Source organism: Trachypithecus francoisi, unplaced genomic scaffold, assembly GCF_009764315.1.
Source record: "Trachypithecus francoisi isolate TF-2019V2 unplaced genomic scaffold, Tfra_2.0 Lachesis_group21, whole genome shotgun sequence".
In the NCBI taxonomy this organism is placed as follows: domain Eukaryota; kingdom Metazoa; phylum Chordata; class Mammalia; order Primates; family Cercopithecidae; genus Trachypithecus; species Trachypithecus francoisi.
Window position 1 is genome coordinate 41,498,205 of NW_022681467.1, and position 23,881 is coordinate 41,522,085.

The following is a 23,881-nucleotide window of genomic DNA, read 5'->3' on the forward strand; positions in this document are numbered from 1 at the left end:
GGTCGAGGCTGCAGTGAGCTGTGATCATGCCACTGCACTCCAGCATGGGTGACAGAGTGAGACCCTATCTCAAAAAAAAAAAAAAAAAAAAAATCTGATGAAGTCTTCAAACATAAAAGCAGCCTCAACTCTCCAAGCAGGGGCCCCTACCTCAGATAATTTCCATTGTATCTACCTGACAAAACCTATCTCCTGTCTTAGTGGTATCTGGAGAAACTTTAGGGTCTGGAAGTCCCTGATGCAGGACTGGAATTTGTCAGAATAGCTCAACCACCAGCTCTATCCCCATCCCTGCCATAGGCCCTCCTCCCAACCCTGTCTGCCCAAGAACCATACAGAGAAGCCACCCTACGTATCTGGTGCTATTTCATCCATCTACAAGCAGAAGCCAGAAGGCTGGCCCCTCTTAGATCTCACTAGCGGCATCTTCCCAGAGGCTGTGTGGGCATATGCCTGCTCCCACTGCGCCCCCTCCACAGCACCCTCTGGCTCCGGATGGGCCATCATGAAAGCTTGAGCAGCCCAGATCAGGTCCTCTTCCCGAACGCCTGGGACGGGCACAGTGGGGATGCCAGCGATCATCATAGCGAGGGTGAGGATGCAGATGTCAGGCTGGGAGCTGGCCTCCTTCCCCACTGCCTCAGAGGGTACAGGTAGAACCCTTGGTGACAGCCCACACAGCATCAGGGGCCTAGGCCTGCTGGGGCCACCCAGGTCGGGGGCTCTGCTTCTGGAATAGCCATTGTCCCAGCCCAAGCTCTCCGGCTGCCTCACATGCGGGAATTTGTGGCAGTTTTGGCTGTATTCCTTCCGTAGTGTCTCCCAGCTAGTCCCCCCAGGGCAGCCCCTGGCTTGTGGCATTGCCAGGGCTGGGCCCCAGGCCTGGGCAGCAGGTGCCACCTGCTCAGCTTTCTGGCTCAGTGGGCCTGTTCCACCAGAGGCCACCACCACTGGCTCTATAGGACTACAGAGGCCAAGGGACAGGCCTGGAGAAGCAGTCCCACCTGCAGAGACAGGAATGAAATGGAACATTATTCTCAGTCTCTTTGAGGAGGGGCCCCTGAGGGGCAGGGCATGGGAGCAGAGCTTGGGGGAGTAACAAAGACCAGCCCCAGCGGACTGTCTAGAGGTTGGGAACTAGGTGTTACTCATATCCATACTCCCAGTCCCCAACACAGAGTAGGTGATGGAGAAGTGTTTGTTGAATTAATGAATAGTGAGCAAGCAGGTAGTTATTGATTGGCAAGGACATTTGGAATGGCTTTTCTTTTTTTTTTTTTTTTTGAGGCGGAGTCTCGCTCTGTCGCCCGGACTGGAGTGCAGTGGCTGGATCTCAGCTCACTGCAAGCTCCGCCTCCTGGGTTTACGCCATTCTCCTGCCTCAGCCTCCCGAGTAGCTGGGACTACAGGCGCCCGCCACCTCGCCCGGCTAGTTTTTGTATTTTTAGTAGAGACGGGGTTTCACCGTGTTAGCCAGGATGGTCTCGATCTCCTCCTGACCTCGTGATCCGCCCGTCTCGGCCTCCCAAAGTGCTGGGATTACAGGCTTGAGCCACCGCGCCCGGCCTGGAATGGCTTTTCCTCTAAAAGAATTGATTCTAGGGCCAGCCCCCAAATGCCCAGCAGAACCACCACCTCGCCAGAGCCAGAAAGCAACTTTTCAGGGGAAGCTGCAGCACTCCCTCCAATTACAGGTGCCCCCTGCTCACCTTGGCCAGAAGGCAGAGGACCTGGATGAGTTTGTGGAGTCCTGAAGTAGGACATGGCTTCCCCAGAGCCCCAGTTTGTGAGGGAATAGTAATCTGCCTCCTATCCTCCCTTCTTCGCCCTTCTAGAACGTCACCTCATAGACCCTCCTCTTTGCACTTGGAACCCACCTTACAGCATTGACCTATTCATTCTAGAACCTGAACATGACAATAGGATGAGGTTAAAAGAGCACCAGACCAGGAGCTGGGTGTTCTAGGTTCTTGCCCTAACCTTGGATGAGTCACCCGGACAGTTTTGTTCCTTGATATCCTTATCTGTAAAGTGGGTCTGATGACTGCCGGCTATCTCATTAGAAGTTTTGAGGATGAAATGAGGTCATTTGTATGGAAGCAAATGACCAGAGATGGAAATACAGGAGCCTAGTGCTTTGTGCCTTGTAGAGTAAGACTTGGGGTCAGACACAGTATTAGTATTTTTATTTTTCTTTTTTTTGAGATGGAGTCTCACTTTGTCACCATGGCTGGAAGGCTGGAGTGCAATGGCAAGACCTCAGTTCACTGCAACCTCTGCCTCCTGGGTTCATGTGATTTTCCTACCTCAGCCTCCCAAGTAGCTGGGACTACAGGCACCCGCCACCATGCCTGGCTAACTTGTATTTTTAGTAGAGACAGGGTTTCACCATGTTGGCCAGGCTGGTCTCAAACTCCTGACCTCAAGTGATCCGCCCACCTCGGCCTCCCAAAGTGCTGGGATTACAGGCCAGGTATTGGTATTTTTCAAAGTTCCTCAAGTGATTATAATATATGACAAAGTTGGAACCTCTATTCTAGGGACATACTTCTCAACCCTGGCTGTACATGAGAATCTCTTGAGAAGCTTTTACAAAAAACAATGTCTAGGCCTAATTTCCCAACAAATCAAATATAAATCCCTAGGGATGGGATGTGGGACACCAGCACTCTTTACGTATCCTAAGTCATCCTAAGATGACTCTAACAAGCAGCCAGCCTAGGGACCCCTGCTCTCTTGCTCCGACCTGCTGACCTGCGGTGATTCTAAACGAAGTGCGTCTCATAGGCTGGAGGGCAAGGAGACCTTCCAATGATCAAGATGTCAGCATTGGCTGTTTATTTCTGGTCCTGGTTGGCAGCAATATGGCCAACTTCAGACCAGCCAGCCACAGGTCTGGGGCCCCAGGATGCAGCTCTGCTCTGGTGCGCTGCGGGTCTTCACTCATACTTGCAGAAATCCTTAAGTTCTTTGGGCAGGTGGAGCCCATCAATGGCCAGCCGGTGCACCATGCTTCTCTGTATCACTAGGCGGCACAGAGTCTGCAGGGACGGCACTGTGGGAAGAAGACTGTGAAAGGCAAACTGAACTGGAGGGTGGGTCTGAGGCCAAGACCCAGAAGATCTAGGTCATGGTCCCCACTTTGCCATTAAATGTGGGCAAGTCCTTACTGCTCTCTGAGCCCAGCCTGCTTCATGGAGCTGTTCATGGGGCTGAGAGAAGCACCTCTTCCGGAGGGCTATCACAAAGCTGCAACCCTGTTTATATCTTAACACTTAGCATAATCCCCTCCCCGTTCACTTAGCAGCTTCTGCGGGCAGGGGTAGTGTCTGATTTGCCTGTGCAACTGCAGCCTCCAGTACAGGCCTGGCACAAAGACAGTTCTGGTGCACTGAATTCATGAAATGTGATCAGAGGTATAACTACAATGCTTACCAGGACTATAATGAATCATCCTCAGCATTAAAAAGCTCTCAGTCGAGTTTGTGTTTCCTCGAAGCCAATATGCCCAAGTCTATAAGCGTGTTTCTTTCTTTTCTCTTTTTTTTATTTAAAGAGAGAGGGTCTTGCTCTGTCACCCAGGCTGAAGTGCAGTGGTCAGTGAACTACAGCCTTCAATTCTTGGGCTCAAGCGGTCCTCCTGCTTTAGCCTCCCAAAGAGCTGGGACTACAGGCATGCACCACCATGCCCAGATAGTTTTTTAATTTTTTGTACAGAAGGGGTCTCACTTTGTTACCCAGACTTGAACTTCGCTTCCCTCCCCTCCTATCCCCTTCCCTTCCCTTCCTTGCCTGCCTGCCTTCTCTCTCTCTCTCTTCCTCTCTTTCTTTTTTTTTTTTTTTTCAGAGTCTCACTCTGTTGCCTAGGCTGGAGTGCACTGGTGAGATCTCGGCTCATTGCAACCTCCACCTCTCGGGTTCAAGTGATTCTCTGCCTCAGCCTCCCGAATAACTGGGATTATAGGCACATGCCACCACACCCAGCTAATTTTTGTATTTTCAGTAGAGACAGGCTTTCACCATGTTGGCCAGGCTGGTCTCGAACTCCTGGCCTCAAATGATCCGCCTGCCTCGGCCTCCCAAAGTGCTGGGATTACAGGTGTGAGCCACCATGCCCGGCCAAGCATGTTTCTAAGAAAAGGGCAAACAATTCTCAAAGAGGCCCCTAATATCTAAAATCGGTTTAGAATCCCTGCCCTAGGTGAATACAGGAAACACTCTCAAAACTAAAAGCGAACTTGTAAGGCATCTTAATCAGCCAAGATGGGTACCAAGGCCCAAAACCAGGTAGAGGCTTGTGCAAGATCACAAGCAGAGGTGCAATTTGAAGCTAGATTCTCCCGCTCTTAAACTAGTGCTGGACAGACCAAGGCCTAGCACACTGGCCACGGAGCCCTAGCAGATTCCTGTCCCCACATTGAGCCAGGAGGGGTCGCTGCCCAGGGATACCTACAGCCATACTCAAGCTGGACAAGGCGCACGCTCTTGGTGGAAGCAAACACGTCCACCACCGCGTAGAGGGGCTGCGCAGCTGGCAGCCCCCGGGCGCTGGGGCCCATGTCCTCGCCGTTGATGATAATGTGCATGTCGGCCGTGCCATCGGGGCGCGGGCAGAAGAGGACGCCCAGGCGGCTACGGCGCGCCGTCGGAGGCAGCACGTTCAGCTCATAGAGCTGGTCCAAGAGATGGCTGTAGAGCCCTGGCCGGCTGCGGCCCACCAGGCGGTCCCGGGGAATGCGAAACTGCTCAATACGCAGATATGGTTCCACCAGGAGGGTTGGAGGTCGGCTGGGGGCTGCTGCCTCCGCCTCCGGGCGGCCCTCCCGGGGCACGCGGTTGTGGTGGCGCGTGATGGCGAAGACCCAGGTGTGGCCCAGGTTGACCAGGTCGGGCAGAGAAAACTCGGGAACGGGGGCCAGACTGGCGGGGTCCAGCGCCGTCAGACCGAGACGCAGATGTCCGCACCAGCCCAGCTCTTTCTCTTCGATCTCGACCAGGAAGACCTGGCCCGGGGCCAGCGGCTCACGGCTGAAGCACACGCCGTGGGCGAAGCTCTCCACGCGTGTGGCCTGCGTCCCAGAGGGGTCCACGCGGATGTTGTCACCGTGCACCCGATGGAAGCGGGTGGGAGGGGGCTCCGGGCGCGCGGGTCCCCAGAGTGCACCCGAATCCACGGGCTCGGAGGCAGCAGCCATCTCTCGGCCATAAGGCAGGCCAGCGGGCGCCGGGGGCTATTTTGGGCAGCGGGCTCAGATGGTGACCGCAAGGGGACCTTGTAAGGCATTTCCCACCTGCCTCCCTTCCCCGAGCCTCTGCCCGGGGGTCCTAGCGCCGCTTGCTCAGCCATCCCGCCTAGAACTTGGCCGTCCACACCCAGATCATCTGATCGCGTGCGCCCGGGCTACGATCCGCGAGGCCCGCGGACCTTGACCTGGCATTGACCGCCACCGCCCCCCAGGCCGGTAGGGACCAAAGAAGGGGCGGGAGGAAGACTGTCACGTGGCGCCGGAGTTCACGTGACTCGGAGTACACATGACTTCCAGACCCCGGGCGCCTCCTGGAGAGCAAGGACACGGGGGAGCAGAGGTGAGCTGGCACCGGAGGCTGGAGGGGATCCCCGAGCCCGGGATCGGTGCGCGGTAGAGGAGGCTTGAGGGTGGGAGCTGGCGCTGGGGCCGGGGCTTCCCTCGCGGAGGCGCCGCCAGCTCCTCCCCGGCGGCTGCTTCACGGAAGCGCTGAGTAGCAAGTCAACAGCCCCTCTTCTGCCTCCTGTAGATGATCCGAGCCGCGCCACCGCCGCTGTTCCTGCTGCTGCTGCTAGTGTCCTGGGCGCCCCGAGGCGAGGCAGCCCCCGACCAGGACGAGATCCAGCGCCTCCCCGGACTGGCCAAGCAGCCGTCCTTCCGCCAGTACTCTGGCTACCTCAAAGGCTCCGGCTCCAAGCACCTCCACTACTGGTCTGCCGCCCTGCCTCCCGGGCGGGACTGGGAGGACAGATGACGGATGAGGGGTGGGGGGTAGTTCTGCAGACCCCTGAGGACGCCTGGGAGCCGGGAGGGCTGGAAAGGACCCCTGCAACTGCACCAACACTGCCCTGACCCCCCTTCCCAGGTTTGTGGAGTCCCAGAAGGATCCCGAGAACAGCCCTGTGGTGCTTTGGCTCAATGGGGGTCCCGGCTGCAGCTCCCTAGATGGGCTCCTCACAGAGCATGGCCCCTTCCTGGTGAGTGAACAGCAGGGGTAAAGCACAGTTCCTAAAGCAAAAGGCTGGGGAAAGGGAGAAACGGACTTTGTGATTTTCCAAAAAGTTTCCTTCCTTCTAAGTCTTGGGATTTTCCTCTATGCCATTGGGCCATTGGCTTTGCTGCCTGTACCTCTCAGGGGTTTTGCCCACATGTAAAGTGCCTCTCATGGTGGCCCTTTCCCTCCACCCAGCTGGCCCTTGGGACTTACTCAGCCATCTCTTTCCTCCTCAGGTCCAGCCAGATGGTGTCACCCTGGAGTACAACCCTTATTCTTGGAATCTGGTATAGCTGGAGCTGTGGGTCCTGTGGGGTGTCTGAGCACTTGGATGGGGTGGCAGTTAACTAATTTTTCCCTCCCTTCTAGATTGCCAATGTGTTATACCTGGAGTCCCCAGCTGGGGTGGGCTTCTCCTACTCCGATGACAAGTTTTATGCAACTAATGACACTGAGGTGAGTCCGGTGCCTGCCCATCTGCCCCAGGCTCCCCAGTCCTCCATCCATGGCATGATGCTGGCAGAGAGAGCATGGCCTTGGAGTCCACTTTTCGCTCTGTCATATGCTATTGTGGTATGGTGGCCAGTCACTTCCTCTTACACAAACAGGGTGGGTTGATGTCATTATCTCTGAAGTTATTTCCAGTTCAAATACCAAAGCTTCCTGATTCCCTCTGTCTTGCTCTCCCATCCCCAGGTCGCCCAGAGCAATTTTGAGGCCCTTCAAGATTTCTTCCACCTCTTTCCGGAGTACAAGAACAACAAACTTTTCCTGACCGGAGAGAGCTATGCTGGCATCTACATCCCCACCCTGGCCGTGCTGGTCATGCAGGACCCCAGCATGAACCTTCAGGTGCAAGGCAGCTGCAGGAGGGAAGGGAGGCACCTTGAGGCTGTGGCCTTGCAGTTAGCAAGGCCAGACTGGTCAACATCCCCATCCAACCCAGCTTCCTGCATAACCTCCCCACCACCAGCTGCCCTAGGTCTGTCTAGTGTGCCTCCCACAACAGGAAACTCATCTGTCAGGCTGCCAGCTCTGTGCTTTACATTGAGTGACCTCCCACACCCACCCGCCCCCATAAACCACCCTGGGTTTCAGCTTCCGGATTGCTGAAGGTCTGGGTGTTAGGGTGAGAGAGGCTCCTCCTCTTCGCCCTCCACATGAGCTGAGCACCCTGGGTGTTTTACAGGGGCTGGCTGTGGGCAATGGACTCTCCTCCTATGAGCAGAATGACAACTCCCTCGTCTACTTTGCCTACTACCATGGCCTTCTGGGGAACAGGTATGGGATAGGGCAGTTGGGCAATCTCTAGGGTGAGACAGTCACGTGATCTCCAGGCACATGATATGACAGGCCCAGCCCAGGTTTATGAGCAGCAGGTGGGTTGCAGAAAGAACGCAGTGCTGAAAGGCCAAAGAATAGAGATCAGATTTTTCTTTTTTTTTTGAGACAGAGTCTCACTTTGTCATCCAGGCTGGAGTGCAGTGGCGCGATCTTAGCTCACTGCAACCTCCACCTCCCAGGTTCAAGCAATCCTTGTGCCTCAGCATCCCAAGCAGCTGGGATTACAGGCACGTACCACCACACCTGCCTAATTTTTTTGTGTTTTTAGTAGAGATGGGATTTTGCTGTGTTGGCCAGGCTAGACTCGAACTCCTGTCCTCAAATGATCTGCCCGCCTTGACTTCCCAAAGTGCTGGGATTACAGGCGTGAGCCACAGCGCCCAGCCAGAGATCAGATTTTAAAGGAACTAAGGAGGCCTGTCTGTATGACCCTGGGGCACCTCTTTGGGAGCTAGCTTAGGTGACATGCAGACCACACCCTGTGATATCTTTCCTAGTCTCCTAGGGTCAGGGAGGTTGGTGTGAGGTGGGGGTATGCTCGCCTCCTCTGCCCTCCTCTTCCCACCAGAGGCTGATGCACTTTTCACTCTCATCTCCTACAGGCTTTGGTCTTCTCTCCAGACCCACTGCTGCTCTCAAAACAAGTGTAACTTCTATGACAACAAAGACCCGGAATGTGTGACCAATGTGAGGTTCTGCCATCACTCTGCATCAGCCCTCCCATCCCTAATCCCAAGAATGGGACCACATTCCCTCCTTGGGGACTCCTTGTTCTCCATCCCTCATTGCCTTCTTGCACCTTTAAGCAATTTAGTGTTCTCTGGGACATGTGTCTAAGTGTGTATTCCCACCACCACCTCCTATGGCAGCAAATCCCATAACCTCTGTGAAGGAGAAAGGACTTCTTCACATTTATCAAACAGCTGCAGTGTGGCAGGCACTGTGCTGAACTGTGTCTATGTAGATTACTTAAGCTTCAAGATTCCCCCTCAAATGAGATCGTACTACCCACATTTTCCAGATAAGGAAACCTGAGGGCCATGAATTTTGAATTCACTGTCTGAAGTCAGTGTTGAGAGGCAGTGATGCTAGGATTTGGACCTAGGGCTGGGAAGATTCCTGCCACTAAGCCTCAGTTTCCCTACCTGTGGAAAAAAAGTGGGTGAAGGATGAAGAGGTGAAATTCAAGAGCAATAAATCTTGGGACAACTTAGTGGGGTCGTGGAGAGGCTAGGGATCTGTAAAGCATGGTGGCTTGGTGTATCATTGCAGCTTCAGGAAGTGGCCCGCATCGTGGGCAACTCTGGCCTCAACATCTACAACCTCTATGCCCCTTGTGCTGGAGGGGTGCCCAGCCATTTTAGGTAGGTGCTGCTGGGTGCCCCTGGGGCCAACCCCAGCCCCATCTGGAGGCTCTACCCATCCCCCCACCTCACATGCAGGTATGAGAAGGACACTGTTGTGGTCCAGGATTTGGGCAACATCTTCACTCGCCTGCCACTCAAGCGGACGTGGCATCAGGTGTGCAAGGGTGTGGACTTCCTCCTGGTGAGGTGGGGACGGGGGTGGGGCAGGGAAGCAGAGGCCCTGACCCTCTGTGTGTGCCCTCCAGGCATTGCTGCGCTCAGGGGATAAAGTGCGCATGGACCCCCCCTGCACCAACACGACAGCTGCTTCCACCTACCTCAACAACCCGTATGTGCGGAAGGCCCTCCACATCCCGGAACAGCTGCCGCAATGGGACATGTGCAAGTGAGGCTCTGTGGCCACCTGTGACTTGGGGTGGTGGGTTGTTGGGGCTTGTGGGCATCGGCAGGTTCCCAGGGATCTTCTGTGTAGGGTTTCTGGATGAGATGAGCTGTACAGGATGTTTAACATCCATCCCTGACCCCTCAGTGGATTGACAGCCAATTCTTTTTTCTTTTTTAAATTTTAAATGTTTTTGTTTGAGACAAGGTCTCACTCACTCTGTCACCTAGGCTGGAGTGCAGTGGCGTGATCACAGCTCACTGCAGCCTTGAACTCGTGGGCTCAAGCAATCCTCCCACCTCCCCAGTAGCTGGGACTACAGACACACACCACCACCCCTGGCTAATGTTTGTATTTTTTTGTGGAGATGGTGTTTTACCATCTTGCCCAGGCTGGTTTCGAACTCTGGGGCTCAAGTGATCCGCCCCCCTCAGCCTCCCAAAGTACTGAGATTACCGGCTTGAGCCATCCCGCCCAGCCCCAGTTCATTACGTAGCCACATTGGTTGTTGCTTCACAGTTCACTACGGCCTCAACCTCCTAGCTCAAGCGATCCTCCCACCTTAGTCTCCTGAGTAGCTGGGTCTACAGGCACATGCCACCATTCCTGGCTAATTTTTAAAAAAATTTTTTGTAGAGACAGGGTCTCACTATGTTGTCCAGGTTGGTCTTGAACTCTTGGTCTCAAGCAATCCTCCCTCCTTGGCCTCCCAAAGTGCTGGGATTACCCACCCGGCTACCACATTGGTTAATAACTATTACTTCTGACCTGGCGCAGTGGCTCATGCCTGTAATCCCAGCACTCTGGCAGGCTGAGGTGGGCGGATCACCTGAGGTCGGGAGTTCGAGACCAGCCTGGCCAACATGGTAAAACCCCATCTCTACTAAAAATACAACAATTAGTCAGGTGTGGTGGTGGGTGCCTGTAATCCTAGCTATTCAAGAGGCTGAGGGAGGAGAATCGCTTGAACCCGGGAGGTGGAGGTCGCAGTGAGCCAAGATGGTGCTACTGCACTCCAGCCTGGGCAACAAGAGTGAAACTCCATCTCAAACAACAACAACAACAAACTATTACTTCCATGTCCAATCTCCTGTGAGCCCCCTGCCACCGCAAGTAAAAGGGTGACACTGGGACCAGCAGGGGCTGCTCAGGTCCATTTTGATTGGTCAGTGCTCACACTCTACCTTGTTATATGTTGTGACTCTCACACCTGCTGGCCCCTAGACACTAAATGCCAGATGCATCCCAGTCCTTATAACAACCAAAACGTGTCCCTGTACTTTTTTTTTTTTTTTTTTTTTGAGATGGAGTCTCACTCTGTTGCCCAGGCTGCAGTGCAGTGGTGCAATCTTGGATCACTGCAACCTCCGCCTCCCGGGTTCAAGTGATTCTCCTGCCTCAGCCTCCTGAGTAGCTGGGATTACAGGCACACACCACCATGCCTGGCTAATTTTTGTATTTTTTTTTAGTAGAGATGGGGTTTCACCATGTTGGTCAGATGGGTCTCGAACTCCTGGCCTCGTGATCCACTCACCTCGGTCTCCCAAAGTGCTGGGATTACAGCCGTGAGCCACCGCGCCTGGCATCCCTGTACATTTCTAAATGGGGATGAGTTGAGGTCCCAGCCCATCATCCAGGTCAGTCCTAGAGAGGTGGCCCCCAAAAAGGGGAGTGGAACCCAGCTGTCTGCTTTCTGGGTTGGAGCTTGGAGATAGGAGAGAAGGTCTGATCTGTTGACTACTTTTCGCCCCTACCTGGTCTTCCTGGGGCCTGCTCGTATGTTCCCGGCAGCTTTCTGGTAAACTTACAGTACCGCCGTCTCTACCGAAGCATGAACTCCCAGTATCTGAAGCTGCTTAGCTCACAGGTGAGTGGGGACAGCACAGCTGGATCCACCAGCAGCCTTAGGACCCCCAGAGTAGCACAGCAAGCTGGGGGCCCTTTAGACTTCCTGTCAAGACAAGGGAAGCTGAAACTCTGAAAAGCGAAGTCCAGAGTACTGTGATTGGTGGGGTCAGAATTTGAACCTGGGTTTGTCCCCACCCATGCTGCCCTGCTATAGGAGGCCAAGTGGTCTGGATCAGCCAAGGAGCCTTAAGGGTGAGAAGAGCTTCATTCATGCCAAAAATGGGCCAGCAGAGGTCCAGGGTGGGAGGAGACCTTGTCCAAGGTGATATAGGAGGCACTGGCAGAGCCAGCTTAGGACCAGGTTCTGTCCAGCACAGTGGTTCATAGCATGGGCCGTGGAGTCACATGGCCCGGGTGCAAGTCCCTGTACTAGCCACATAATCTTGGACAAATTTCTTAAATATGAGCCTCAGGTTCCCCATCTGTAAAATGGGGATAATGGTAGATAATGATATCTATCTCATAGGTAAAACATTTAGTAGAATACTGGACATGCCGTAAGTCATCAGAAAACATGAGAATTCCCTGGTTCGTGCTATCTAGCTCAGCCCCCTGAATTCCCTGAGGGGTAGGCCTTGAACTAGGGAAGGGCTAAGGCCTGGGCTTGTTCCACACCACTCATTTTCACCCCGTCCTGCTTTAGAAATACCAGATCCTGTTATATAATGGAGATGTAGACATGGCCTGCAATTTCATGGGCGATGAGTGGTTTGTGGATTCCCTCAACCAGAAGGTAAGGCAGAGATCCTGGCCCTGGGATAGGGGCTGCTGTGGAGGATCAAGGGCGGGTATGCCTGGGAGTGGCTGGCTGGCTGCCTGGCTCTGGTCCACAGAGGGCAAGTGTGGAGGAATTCCCAGCCCTAAGGTCTTGCTGGTAGCTGAGCAAGGATGCAGCTGCTGTAGGCTGATGTCTTTCCTGATGGGGCAGATGGAGGTGCAGCGCCGGCCCTGGTTAGTGAAGTATGGGGACAGCGGGGAACAGATTGCCGGCTTCGTGAAGGAGTTCTCCCACATCGCTTTTCTCACGATCAAGGTAGGGACTGGGCCTGCTGAGGGATAACTGGGCCGGAGGCGAAGGAGCAGGACCCACCCATCCTATCCCTCTGGCTGCCTTTTAGGCTGGGTCATGGGTCACCAGCTGGCCCCTGTATAGACAAGCTTTTTTGGAGAGGGGTGGGGAGGGTTCTGGGAAGAATAAAGGGCTTGGGATGAAGGAATTCCCCACGGGTGAGCAGTTATATGGGGAGGAGGGAATGGTGGGGGTCAGGAGCTCACAAACATTGCTCCTCAGGGCGCCGGCCACATGGTTCCCACCGACAAGCCCCTCGCTGCCTTCACCATGTTCTCCCGCTTCCTGAACAAGCAGCCATACTGAGGACCACAGCAACCAGCTCCACGGCCTGATGCGGCCCCTCCCAGCCACTCCTGCTAGAAGAGTCTTCTTCTAAGCAAAGTGCCCCTGCAGGCCAGGTTCTGCCTTCAGGACTGCCCCCTTCCCACAGCCCTGTGCATCCCAGACTGGGCCAGGGTCTCCCATAGACAGCCTGGGGGCAAGTTAGCACTTTATTCCCATAGCAGTTCCTGAATGGGGTGGCCTGGCCCCCTCTCTGCTTAAAGAATGCCCTTTATGATGCACTGATCCCATCCCAGGAACCCAACAGAGCTCAGGACAGCCCACAGGGAGGTGGTGGACGGACTGTAATTGACGCATTGACTGATTATGGAATTAAATTGGGTACAGCTTCAAACCCCGTCTTCTCTGTGGCCCTGGGGGTTAGAGGGGGCACTACAGGCTATGAATGTGGGAAAAGAGGGGCTGAGAGGGGTTGGAGTCCTGAATGACAGCTGCCAGCGTGGGGGTTGGGGGCTCACACAGCTGCTGTGGAGGGTGGGGGGGCAGTGGACACCCCAACGTCGGCAGGCCGGTTCTTCTCAATCACCTCTCGCAGCCCTTTGGCAAAGTGGAGATCAGCCCCGATGGTGAGGAAGCCCTGTGTGGGGGAGAGGGGAGCCTCATTTATTCATTCAGTTACTGAGGCCAGCGTTTAGAGATCAAGAGACAGAGTCTTTGTCTTTCAGGGACTCAATCTAATGGATAATTCCATGTCAAGGTGCTAAAATGAGGTTGTAGGAGTGGAGACTATGGGTGTCAAGGAGGGTTTCTTGGAGGAGGTGACCTCTGAGCTAAGACCTGAACGATTAGTAGGTATTGGGATGGGAGAAGAGTGCTCCAAGGAGAAGTCACAGTGTGTGCAAAGGCTTTTAGGAGTCTAAGATTAAAACGGGAGGGGACGGCTGGTAATGGGGGAGCTGGGGTCAGGTAGTGGAGGGCACTGGAGAGCTATAGAGAGAGGGGAAGGCTCTGCCCTCCTTCCCCACCCTGCTGCCACTCACCGCATGGTTCGTCACCACTTCACGCACAAAGTTGATGCCCTCAGGTAGTGGGATCTGCACTCCACGCCAGGTCCGCTCTGTGGGTGGCAGCACCCCGCTCAGTCTGGGCCCGCCCAGTTCACCCCTCCTTTCTTCCTCCACCCTCACACCCCAGCCTTACCGTTGAGCATGGGCATCACCCCGATCTGCAGCATGGTCTTCAGAGGGGCCTGTAAGGGGATCAGCTGGGAGGGGCGAGGGGGGAAACAGGGCAGCCAGTCAGGGGTGGGTTTGCCTTTAGCTGCCCATGGGTGAGCAGTTATATGAGGAGGCAATGGTGAGGGTCAGGATCTCACGAACCCAGCCCAGCCCAGGCACCCTTCCCCACTCACAGCCAGCGACTCCAGTGCAGAATGGTTGGAATAGATTCGGAACCTGCGGGAGAGAAAGGAGCCCTGTGGGCAGGAAGCCTGGAAGCTCCCCTTCCTCAGGCTACCCAGGCCTACCTGCCAGAGGTGCCTGAGTTGCAGGCTCAGATGCCCCAACTAGGCACCTTTCCAGGTGCTATAACTTTCCAAGTATCCTCGGGCCAGTTTTTGCTGCCACTTGGGTCTCCTTTTCTCCAAGGCTGCTACTTTTTATTTATTGAGCACGTCTAATGTGCCAGACTTCTGCTGGTAGCTTTGCAGGTGTTATTTATTTATTTATTTATTTATTTATTATTTTTTTTGAGACGGAGTCTCGCTCTGCCACCCAGGCTGGAGTGCAGTGGCTGGATCTCAGCTCACTGCAAGCTCCGCCTCCGGGTTCCCGCCATTCTCCTGCCTCAGCCTCCCGAGCAGCTGGGACTGCAGGCGCCCGCCACCTCGCCCGGCTAGTTTTTTTGTATTTTTAGTGGAGACGGGGTTTCACCGTGCTAGCCAGGATGGTCTTGATCTTCTGACCTCGTGATCCGCCCGTCTCGGCCTCCCAAAGTGCTAGGATTACAGGCTTGAGCCACCGCGCCCGGCCAGTGTTATTTATTTTATGTAACAAAACTCACATTGCTTAGTTCCTTTCAGACACTAAGCATATTTATTTTCTTTTTTTATTTTTATTTATTTTTGAGACAGCGGCTCACTGTGTTGCCCAGGCTGGAGGGCAGTGGTGCAATTTAACTCGCAGTGGCTTTGACCTCCAGGGCTCAAGTCAGCCTCCCACCTCAGGCTCCCAAGTAGCTGGGACGGCAGGCGTGCATCACCATGACTGGCTAACTTTTAAATTTTTTTCTTTTTTTTTTTTTTTTTGAGACGGAGTCTCACTCTGTCACCCAGGCTGGAGCACAGTGGCCGGATCTCAGCTCACTGCAAGCTCCGCCGCCCGGGTTCACGCCATTCTCCTGCCTCAGCCTCCTGAGTAGCTGGGACTACAGGTGCCCGCCACCTCGCCCGGCTAGTTTTTTGTATTTATTTTTAGTAGAGACGGGGTTTCACCGTGTTAGCCAGGATGGTCTCGATCTCCTGACCTCGTGATCTGCCCGTCTCGGCCTCCCAAAGTGCTGGGATTACAGGCTTGAGCCACCACGCCCGGCCAGCTTAAATTTTTTTCTAGAGACAGGATCTCACTTTGTAGCTCCGGCTGGTATCGAACTCCTGGCCTCAAGTGATCTACTTGCCTTGGTCTTGCAAAGTGTTGAGATTACAGGTGTGAGCCACTGCACCCAGCCAACATGTTTAAAAAGTTAATATTAGTAGGTTGGGCGCAGTGGCTTATGCCTGTAATCCCAGCATTTTGGGAGGCCAAGGCGGGTGGATCACGAGGTCAGGAGATCGAGACCATCCTGGCTAACATGGTGAAACCCTGTCTCTACTAAAAAATACAACAAAAATTAGCCGGGTGTGGTGGTGGGCGCCTGTAGTCCCAGCTACTCAGGAGGCTGAGGCAGGAGAATGGCGTGAACCCGGGAGGCGGAGCTTGCAGTGAGCCGAGATTGCACCACTGCACTCCAGCCTGGGCCACAGAGCGAGACTCCGTCTCAAAAAAAAAAAAAAAAAGGTAATATTAGTAAACTGTTTTAAAATACAGTACCAACTGGTTCAGTCCTCATAACAAGCCCAAGGAGTGGGCACTATTACGATTTGTACTTTATAGATGAGGAAAATGAGGCCCCACAAGGTTACATAATTTGCCTGAAGTCACACAGCTGGGAAGTGTCAGAACCTGCCTCTAGAATCTAGGGTCCTAACCTACATTATCTCCTTTAACCTTAGAACAGCACTGTCCAGTCAGATTTTCTATAAAATGTTTTGTATCTGCATTGTCCACTGTGGTAGTCACTAGCCACATGTGGCTAATGAAATGTGGCTTAGTGCAACTGAAAAACTATTTAATTATAATTAATTTAAATGTAAATAGTCACATGTGGTTAGTATCTACCATATTGGACAACACAGCCCTAGAAGGCAGATGCTGCTTTTATCTGTATTAAACACATGGAGAAAATGAGGCCTAGAAAGACAAAATGGGCTGGGTGCGGTGGCTCATGGCTATAATCCCAGCACTTTGGGAGGCTAAGGTGGGACAACCACTTGAGCCCAAGAATTGGAGACCAACCTGGGCAACAAAGTGAGACCCTGTCTCTACAAAAAATAAAATAGTCAGCCATGGTGGTGCATGCATGTAGTCCCAGTTACTCGGGAGGTTGAGGCTGGAGGATTACTTGAACCCAGGAGGTCAAGGCTGCAGTGAGCTATGATTGCATCACTGCACTCCAGCCTGGGCAACAGAGTGAGACTCTGTCTCAAAAATAAATAAATACAATAAAAATAAAATAAGGCCGAGTGCAGTGGCTCATACCTATAATCCCAGCACTTTGGGAGGCCGGGGCAGGTGAATCACCTGAGGTCAGGAGTTCGAGACCAGCCTGACCAACATGATGAAACCCCGTCTCTACTAAAAATGCAAAAATTAGCCGGGCGTGGTGGCACACACATGTAATCCCAGCTACTCAGGAAGCTGAGGCAAGAGAATTGCCTAAACCTGGGAGGCAGAGGTTGCAGTGAGCCAAGATCACGCTATTGCACTCCAGCCTGGGCAACAAGAGCGAAACTCCTCAAAAAAAAAAAAAAGAATAATAACATTTTTAAAAAAGAAAGATAAAATGGCCTCAAGGTCACAAAGCTGTGTTGTGCTGAGGTTTTTGTCAAAACCCATGTTCTGATCTTTGCTGTGTGACTGTGGGCATGTTATTTAACACTGCTGGACCCATTTGTTCATCTCTCATAATACCTGCCCTGCCTGCTTCTGGGACATGTGAGAATGCAGAGGAGTTACTTTACCAAAGCACTTTAGCATGCGTTAACAAAGATAGACCCCAGCTCTCAGTGACTTATAGGTATGACTGAATTTTAACTCAACATCCCTGTGGACAGGTGTGATTGTCCTCAAGACCCTGAGGTGCAGGGAGGTGCACCTGCCTACCTGCGCAGGTCCAGCTGCGTGCGCAGGGCCTTCCCCCGGAGAGCCATCTTGGCGCTGAGACGGGCATCCTGCAGGAACATAGGGAGGAGGATGTTACCCAGAAGGTCAGTAACCCACAGTCCATTTTTCCCTGACCCCCGGCTAGCAGCCCCCACTCCAGGACCCATACCATAGTCATGCTGGACAGCTGGACCTCAGGCTTGTCGGGTGGGACCAGGGCGATGGTGACGCTAGCAGTGACAGAGATGGTGGTGCCAGAGGGCTTGATGGTGCAGCGTGGTGGGGCCAGGACCCGCAGCTCCAGCTTCAGTGGGGAGTCAATCACTGCTGGGCTCTGGGGGATGAGCAGCAGGGGCGGGTCAAGTCCCTGCCGTTTCCTGTGGAGCCCCCAGGGAAGAAGAGGACGAAGGCACGTGCAGCTTCGGCCTCTGGGGACTCTCATATTGCACATACAGAGACAGCTCTGGCTTCCAAAACCCTCAAATCTGCATCTAGCCTTCATGCCATTGCCACACAAAGAAACAGCAATGTATTCTTCTCTTTCTGCTTCCTAAATACATCTCAATATTCAGGTTCATCGCCAATCCAGACTCTTCGTGGATGTCCTTTTTGCATTAGTATCTCAGCCCCTTGCCATGTCTTCTGTTTTGGATACGGAGTCTCACTCTGTTGCCCAGGCTGGAGTGCAGTGGCACGATATCGGCTCACTGCAACTCTGTCTCCCAGGTTCAGGCGATTCTCCTGCCTGTCTCCCAAGTAGCTGGGATTACAGGCGCCTGCCGCCATGCCCGGCTAAGTTTTACATTTTTAGTAGAAACAGGGTTTCACCATGTTGGCCAGGCTGGTCTCGAACTCCTGACTTCAGGTGACTCGCTCACTTCGGCCTCCCAAAATGTTGGGATTACAGGCATGAGCCACCATGCCCAGACCACTTGCCATATTTTTGCTCTCTCTCTCCTTTCTTTTTTTTTTTTGAGACAGGGTCTCTGTTGCCCAGGCTGGAGTGCAGTGCCATGATCATGGCTCACTGCAGCCTCAACCTCCTCAGCTCAAGTGATCCTGCCACATCAGCCTCCTGAACAGCTGAGACCACAGGTTCATGCCACCATGCCCGGCTTATTTTTGTATTTGTATTTTGTTTTTGTTTTTGCTTTCGTTTTTTTGTAGAGATGGGGTTTGGCCATGTTGCCCATGCTGGTCTCAAACTGGGCTCAAGCGATCTGTCAGCTTCAGCCTCCCAGAGTGTTGGGATTACAGGTGTGAGCCACCATGCCTGGCTATATCTTCTTTCTCTAAACTGCTATGCTTTCTTCTATAGGCAGTGAAGGAATACTGTAAGATGCAACTTGCCTAATCTTCACCAAACATGATTCTAAACACTGTATATGTGTTGGCTCCTTTAAACCTCATAAGGACCGGGCACGGTGGCTCACGCCTGTAATCCCAGCACTTTGGGAGGCCGAGGCGGGCAGATCACAAGGTCAGGAGATCGAGACCACAGTGAAACCCGGTCTCTACTAAAAATACAAAAAATTAGCCAGGCACGGTGGCGGGCGCCTGTAGTCCCAGCTACTGGGGAGGCTGAGGCAGGAGAATGGCATGAACCCGGGAGGCGGAGCTTGCAGGGAGCCGAGATCACACCACTGCACTCCAGCCTGGGCGACAGAGAGAGACTCCATTTCACACACACACACACACACACACAAAAAAAACTTCATAATAACCACGTGAGGCAGATATTACTGCCAATTTTGTTGTTGTTGTTTATTTTTTACAAATTTATTTTTTAGGCTGGGTGTCATGGCAGAGAATTGCTTGAACCCGGGAGGCAGAGGTTGCAGTGAGCCAAGATTGCGCCACTGCACTCCAGCCTGGGTGACAGAGTGAGACTCTGTCCCCTGACCCAAAAAAAAGATCTGACTAAAAATTTATTTTTCAATAGAGACAGGGTCTCACTATGTTGCCCAAGCTGGTCTCAAACTCCTGGGCTCAAGCAATTTTCCTACCTTGACCTCTCAAAGTGCTCGGAGTATAGGCATGAGCCATCATGCCCAGCCATATCCCCATTTTTGAGATGGGGAAATTGAGGCACAGAGAGGTTAAGTAACTTGTAGAGGTTATGTATTCATTCAGTTTCAGAACTAGGCTTGAAGCCCAGGCAGTCTGACAATAGAGACCCTGCCCTTAATTTCTTAGCCATAAATTTGATGATGATAATGACTGAATTATTTCTTCTAAAATTTGTAATTCTGCTGGGCGCAGTGGCTCACACCTGTAATCCCAGCACTTTGGGAGGCCAAGATGGGTGACCACTCGAGCCCAGGAGTTCAAGACCAGCCTGAGCAACATGATGAAACCCTGTCTCAACAAAATTTTAAAAATTAGTGGGGCGTGGTGGCACAAGCCTGTAATTCCAGCTACTCAAGAGGCTGAAGCAGGAGAACAGCTTGAGCCCTGGGAGGCAGAGGTTGCAGTGAGCCTAGATTGTGCCACTGCATTCCAACTTGGATGACAAAGTGAGACTCTGTCTCAAAAAAATAAATAAATAAATAAAATGTGTAACTCTCACTCTCCTCCCCAATACCCAAATAAACAATAGTATATGTTAATTATTATTAAAACCCTCACACTTGCAAAGCTTGGTTTCTTGCTAATCCTCACAGCAGCTCTGCGAAGGAGATAGGGCAGGAAGGAGCAGGAAGGAGAAGCCTCCTTCACAGACGGAACAGCCATGACAAGGCGAGGGGGATTGGCCACAGACAAGAGGCCAGAGCCCTGTCTGAGTGGCTGCCACTGGGGGCCCCGCCTGCATCCCTCCCTGGTCTCACTGGTGTGCAGGTGGCCCTATCCCTGTCCCCCGCCAGCACTCACCAGCAGGACAATGCTCCCAAAGTAGGTGGCCCTCAGTAGCATGTCCAGGTCGTGGGGCACCTGAACAGGGGAATCAGGAGTGAGGGAGTGAGCTCTGTCACAGACCCTCTTTTGCCCATCCCACAAACAGGCACTGGCATACCTTGTCCCCCACCAGCGACAGTTGCAGGGCCCCCGCCCGGAAGTAGCTCTCCATGGCAGAGTCGAAGAAGAACTCAGAGAAGGCCACATACACCATCCGCTCCTCCTCCTGCAGCTGGGGCTCCACCGCCCGGTTGGGGAGGCTCCAGTTCCTCTCGGTCAGGGGGAAGAAGGCCCCCTGGGGTGGGGCATTCACAGTCAGGGTCAAGGCAGACTGGCCTGGCACCTGGACTGACAGCAGGTGTCTCCCAGCCCTGTGCTAGGCACTGTGGGGAGGCGGCGGGAACCCAGCTGCTGTTCTTGGGGGACTCACAAGCACATCTCTTAAAAGGCATTGAAAGCAGGACACCTGCTACCAGGGGGCGAGCCCGTCACACTGGAAGAGGGAGGGTCAGGAAAGGTTTCATGGAAGAGGTGGCATCTGAGTGGGCCTTGAAAGCCAGAGGCAGTAACAACAGCTACTGTTTACATATAGTGTGCATACTCATGCTTCTGTGCCAAGTACTGTAAGCTCTTCACATAGATCAACTCCTTTAATCTGCATTAACAACGTGTGCTTTCTTACTAGATTATTTCCATTTACGTGTTAGGAAACTGGCCAACTGAAAAGTTATGCTTAGGGCCATGCAGCTAGTCAGTGGCAGAGCTAGGATTTGAACTTCAGGCATTCCTTTTCTTTTTGTAGAGAAGGAGGTCTCACTATGATGCCCCAGCTGATCTCAAACTCCTGGGCTCAAGCGATCCTCTGGCCTGGGCCTCCCAAAGTATTGGGATTACAGGCATGAGCCACTGCACCCGACTGATTCTAGCTCCCGAGTCTGCACTCTGAAACTGCTATACTACTCTGGGAGACTAAAGGTAGTGGCTACACACTAGCTATGTGGCCTTGGGCAAGTGATGTCACCTCTATAAGTAAGTCTTCACATTCCTAAAATGAGGATGATGTTAGTACCTGACTCACAGGGTTGTGAGAGAATGAAATGAGATGATTTGTGTAGAAATCTGTGTCCAGCTCCTTCAGGGGAGTTGGGGAAAGACCGTGCATGAGCAAAGGCCCTGAGGTGGGAAGCGAGGGTCCAATTTGGGAAAGAGCAGCTGCAAAGAAACAGGATGAGATATAAAAGGTGGGGCCAGGTAAGATTAACAGGGCTCAAATACCAGACCCAGGAGGCTGAACCTAATTCTGTAGTAATAGGGAGCCATAGCATTCTCAGCAATGAGAGTGGCCTCATCAGAGCTGTGCTTTAGGAAGTAAAAGCTCACAACTTAGCGGAGAAAGAGGTCCTGTTAGGAAGTCAGAGGTCATACACCAGCCCGAGCAGCTCACCCGGAAGTCCATGTCCAGGTTGCTGGTGGAAGCCACAGGATCCTTCATGAGGGAATAGTCAATGCCAACAAGCTCGTCCACAGAACTGCGCACTGCAGGAAGAGGCTCAAGTCACTCACAGCTGTGTGATGTGGGACAAGGTGCTTAACCTCTCCAGGCTCAGAGTCCCACCCATAAAATGAGGATACATATCTCGCAGCGTTGTCAGGAGGGTCAAATTAGTTTTATGTGGAAAGCACTTAGGGCCTGCTGTGTAGTAACGGCCCATTAATGTTAGTTATTATTATTACTACTACCACAGAGGTTTCATCAAATCACTAAAAAGATGGCATGGGAGCGCCGTACACAGTGGCTCACACCTGTAATCCCAGCACTTAGGGAGGCCAAGGCAGGCAGATCACCTGAGGTCAGGCGTTCGAGACCAGCTTGGTCCACCATGGTGAAACCCCGTCTCTACTAAAAATACAAAAATTAGCTGGGCGTGGTGGTGGGTGCCTGTAATCCCAGCTACTCAGGAGGCTGAGGCAGGAGAATCGCTTGAATCTGGGAGGTGGAGGTTGCAGGGAGCCAGGATTGCTCCACTGTACTCCAGCCTGGGTGACAGAGTGAGACTCCATCTCAAAAAAAAAAAAAAAAGATGGCATGGGGTTCCTTTCCCTTGGTTTCTCCTACCTCCTCCTTCTCTTCCCCTGCCTGTGTGTTGGGTGTGATGGGACAATACCTTTGCCCCACAGTAGACAGAGGTCATGGCTTAGAAAAAGGGAATTCATGGCCAGGCACAGTGGCTCACGCCTGTAATCCCAGCACTTTGGGAGGCCAAGGTGGGCGGATCACGAGGTCAGGAGATTGAGACCATCCCGGCCAACATGATGAAACCCTGTCTCTACTAAAATACAAAAAATTAGTCGGGCATGCTGGTGCATGCCTGTAGTCCCAGCTACTCAGGATGCTGAGGCAGGGGAATCACTTGAACCCGGGAGGTGGAGATTGCAGTGAGCTGAGATCGCGCCACTGGACTCCAGCCTGGCAACAGAGTGAGACTCTGTCTCAAAAAAAAAAAAAAAAAGGAAAAAGAGAATTCATGTATTCGTGTTAATTGAGCACCTATTACGTGCTAGGTGATGAAGACAAATGGAACACTGGTGATCAGCACGCACATAATGAGGACCTTGACAACTATTCCTCAGATAATCCTCACAGCAACTCCAGGAGGAAGCACTGCCAGGCAAGTGAGGAAACAAGCACTTTGCCTAGCGAGAAATGAGCACTTTACCCAAAATCACACAGCAAGTCAGCTCCAGGGGCCACATTTGAACCCAGGACTGTTCGACAGCAGGGCTTGGAAGGGGCCTGCTCTGAGGTGCTGCATGACAGCTGCACACCCGGCCTTACCCCCCACTAACTCACCAGGCACAGTGTCCAGGAGGGCGTTGAGCAGGACCGTCCCTGCGTGGTAGAGTACGGGGCAGATCTGTGAGGTGGGAGCCAGAGTCAGGGCCTTCTCAAAGTGAGACCAGGCCCACCCTTGCCACCCTGTGACCTGTCACTGCCCACACCTGCTGGTTGAGGAGGAAGCGCATCCCTGAGGTGATGAACGTGGAGAGAAAATCATACACCTTCCTGTGAGGAAAGGAGAGGCTGGGTGAGCCCAGAACCTGCCTCCACCCCTGTCCAGGTCCAGGAGAAATCAGTGACCAGGGAAATAGTGGCAGTGGGATTCCTCAGCATCAGCCTGAATAACAGCTCCTCCACATAGGTTTTCCAAGAACCAGGCCCAAATTCCCTCTCCAGCATAATTCTCAAGACCTCCCGCTGGTCCCATCAGCCAAATGAATCCACCCACATTGCCTCAAACCTGCTCTGAGCAGTCCCACATCCATCCGCTTACTGATCCGCTTACATCCCTTCCACCCTCTGCATTCCTACCCTGTATTTCCCCATCTGAGCTCAGATGCTTCCTCTTCCAGGCAGTCTTCCCAGACTCCCCTCCTCTGAATCCCCAAAGCACTTTCTTAGTCCTTCTCTCCAGGCCCTGATAACAAATGCTTTTTATTCCAGATAGGCTCTGAGCTTCTTCCTGCATCCTCAGGGCCTGGCATACACTTCGATGAATAAATAATACTGACAGGCCGGGCGCGGTGGCTCAAGCCTGTAATCCCAGCACTTTGGGAGGCCGAGACGGGTGGATCACGAGGTCAGGAGATCGAGACCATCCTGGCTAACACGGTGAAACCCTGTCTCTACTAAAAATACAAAAAACTAGCCGGGCGAGGTGGCGGGCGCCTGTAGTCCCAGCTACTCAGGAGGCTGAGGCAGGAGAATGGCGTAAACCCGGGAGGCGGAGCTTGCAGTGAGCTGAGATCCGGCCACTGCACTCCAGCCTGGGCGACAGAGCGAGACTCCGTCTCAAAAATAAATAAATAAATAAATAAATAAATAAATAAATAAATAATACTGACAGTATACCAA

General features: G+C 53.0%; 4 protein-coding genes across 11 annotated transcripts in view; 1 reads left to right on the plus strand and 3 right to left on the minus strand.

The window, feature by feature from the left end:
• On the minus strand, positions 1-2,871 carry SPATA25 (spermatogenesis associated 25). Of its 2 annotated transcripts, none has more exons than XM_033186603.1 (2): positions 2,755-2,871; positions 1-1,004 (listed from the first exon to the last, which is right to left on the minus strand). In XM_033186603.1, the coding sequence occupies exons 1-2, from the start codon at positions 2,783-2,785 to the stop codon at positions 376-378; spliced, it is 660 nt and encodes a 219-aa protein (XP_033042494.1). In that variant the 5' UTR covers positions 2,786-2,871; the 3' UTR covers positions 1-375. The 2 variants fall into 2 exon arrangements, with proteins under 2 accessions (XP_033042494.1, XP_033042493.1); XM_033186602.1 differs by lacking the exon at positions 2,755-2,871 and adding an exon at positions 1,710-2,284 and having other exon boundaries at positions 350-1,004.
• Positions 2,810-5,573, minus strand: NEURL2 (neuralized E3 ubiquitin protein ligase 2). 2 transcript variants are annotated; one of them, XM_033186600.1, is made up of 2 exons: positions 4,454-5,573; positions 2,810-3,055 (listed from the first exon to the last, which is right to left on the minus strand). In XM_033186600.1, exons 1-2 carry the CDS (start codon positions 5,193-5,195, stop codon positions 2,940-2,942), a joined length of 858 nt encoding a protein of 285 aa, XP_033042491.1. In that variant the 5' UTR covers positions 5,196-5,573; the 3' UTR covers positions 2,810-2,939. The 2 variants fall into 2 exon arrangements, with proteins under 2 accessions (XP_033042491.1, XP_033042492.1); XM_033186601.1 differs by having other exon boundaries at positions 2,810-3,069.
• Positions 4,459-12,989, plus strand: CTSA (cathepsin A). 4 transcript variants are annotated; one of them, XM_033186589.1, is made up of 15 exons: positions 4,459-5,632; positions 5,776-5,957; positions 6,112-6,223; positions 6,477-6,527; positions 6,610-6,696; positions 6,937-7,092; positions 7,430-7,521; positions 8,187-8,271; positions 8,857-8,948; positions 9,027-9,105; positions 9,197-9,336; positions 11,125-11,200; positions 11,885-11,974; positions 12,170-12,274; positions 12,533-12,989. In XM_033186589.1, exons 2-15 carry the CDS (start codon positions 5,776-5,778, stop codon positions 12,614-12,616), a joined length of 1,431 nt encoding a protein of 476 aa, XP_033042480.1. In that variant the 5' UTR covers positions 4,459-5,632; the 3' UTR covers positions 12,617-12,989. The 4 variants fall into 4 exon arrangements, 3 of the variants coding, with proteins under 3 accessions (XP_033042480.1, XP_033042479.1, XP_033042481.1); XR_004431258.1 differs by having other exon boundaries at positions 5,447-5,586; positions 12,075-12,274; XM_033186588.1 differs by having other exon boundaries at positions 5,447-5,586.
• The window catches only part of PLTP (phospholipid transfer protein), a 15,235-nt gene continuing 4,275 nt past the window's right edge, over positions 12,922-23,881 (minus strand). For 2 of the 3 annotated variants that reach the window (XM_033186591.1, XM_033186593.1), the window contains 11 exons: positions 22,969-23,032; positions 22,820-22,883; positions 21,413-21,504; positions 20,087-20,263; positions 19,945-20,004; positions 17,243-17,407; positions 17,074-17,141; positions 14,007-14,049; positions 13,796-13,859; positions 13,636-13,712; positions 12,922-13,232 (listed from right to left, as the gene is read on the minus strand). In XM_033186591.1, coding sequence (XP_033042482.1) covers positions 13,110-13,232; positions 13,636-13,712; positions 13,796-13,859; positions 14,007-14,049; positions 17,074-17,141; positions 17,243-17,407; positions 19,945-20,004; positions 20,087-20,263; positions 21,413-21,504; positions 22,820-22,883; positions 22,969-23,032 — 997 coding nt within the window. In that variant the 3' untranslated portion in view covers positions 12,922-13,109. The remainder of the gene's footprint in view (positions 13,233-13,635; positions 13,713-13,795; positions 13,860-14,006; positions 14,050-17,073; positions 17,142-17,242; positions 17,408-19,944; positions 20,005-20,086; positions 20,264-21,412; positions 21,505-22,819; positions 22,884-22,968; positions 23,033-23,881) is intronic. The other variant, XM_033186592.1, reaches the window with a different exon arrangement.

Excerpts from the sequence above, each read along its gene's own strand:
- SPATA25 (XM_033186602.1), bottom strand. The coding sequence starts at position 1,764 with ATGTCCTACTTCAGGACTCCACAAACTCATCCAGGTCCTCTGCCTTCT. Across the intron at positions 1,005-1,709 it reads TCCTCTGCCTTCTGGCCAAG|GTGGGACTGCTTCTCCAGGC; the intron begins GTGAGCAGGGGG and ends CTGTCTCTGCAG.
- NEURL2 (XM_033186600.1), bottom strand. The coding sequence starts at position 5,195 with ATGGCTGCTGCCTCCGAGCCCGTGGATTCGGGTGCACTCTGGGGACCC. Across the intron at positions 3,056-4,453 it reads TGTCCAGCTTGAGTATGGCT|TGCCGTCCCTGCAGACTCTG; the intron begins GTAGGTATCCCT and ends TTCTTCCCACAG.
- CTSA (XM_033186588.1), top strand. The coding sequence starts at position 5,533 with ATGACTTCCAGACCCCGGGCGCCTCCTGGAGAGCAAGGACACGGGGGA. Across the intron at positions 5,958-6,111 it reads TCCAAGCACCTCCACTACTG|GTTTGTGGAGTCCCAGAAGG; the intron begins GTCTGCCGCCCT and ends CCCCCTTCCCAG. Across the intron at positions 6,528-6,609 it reads ACCCTTATTCTTGGAATCTG|ATTGCCAATGTGTTATACCT; the intron begins GTATAGCTGGAG and ends CCTCCCTTCTAG.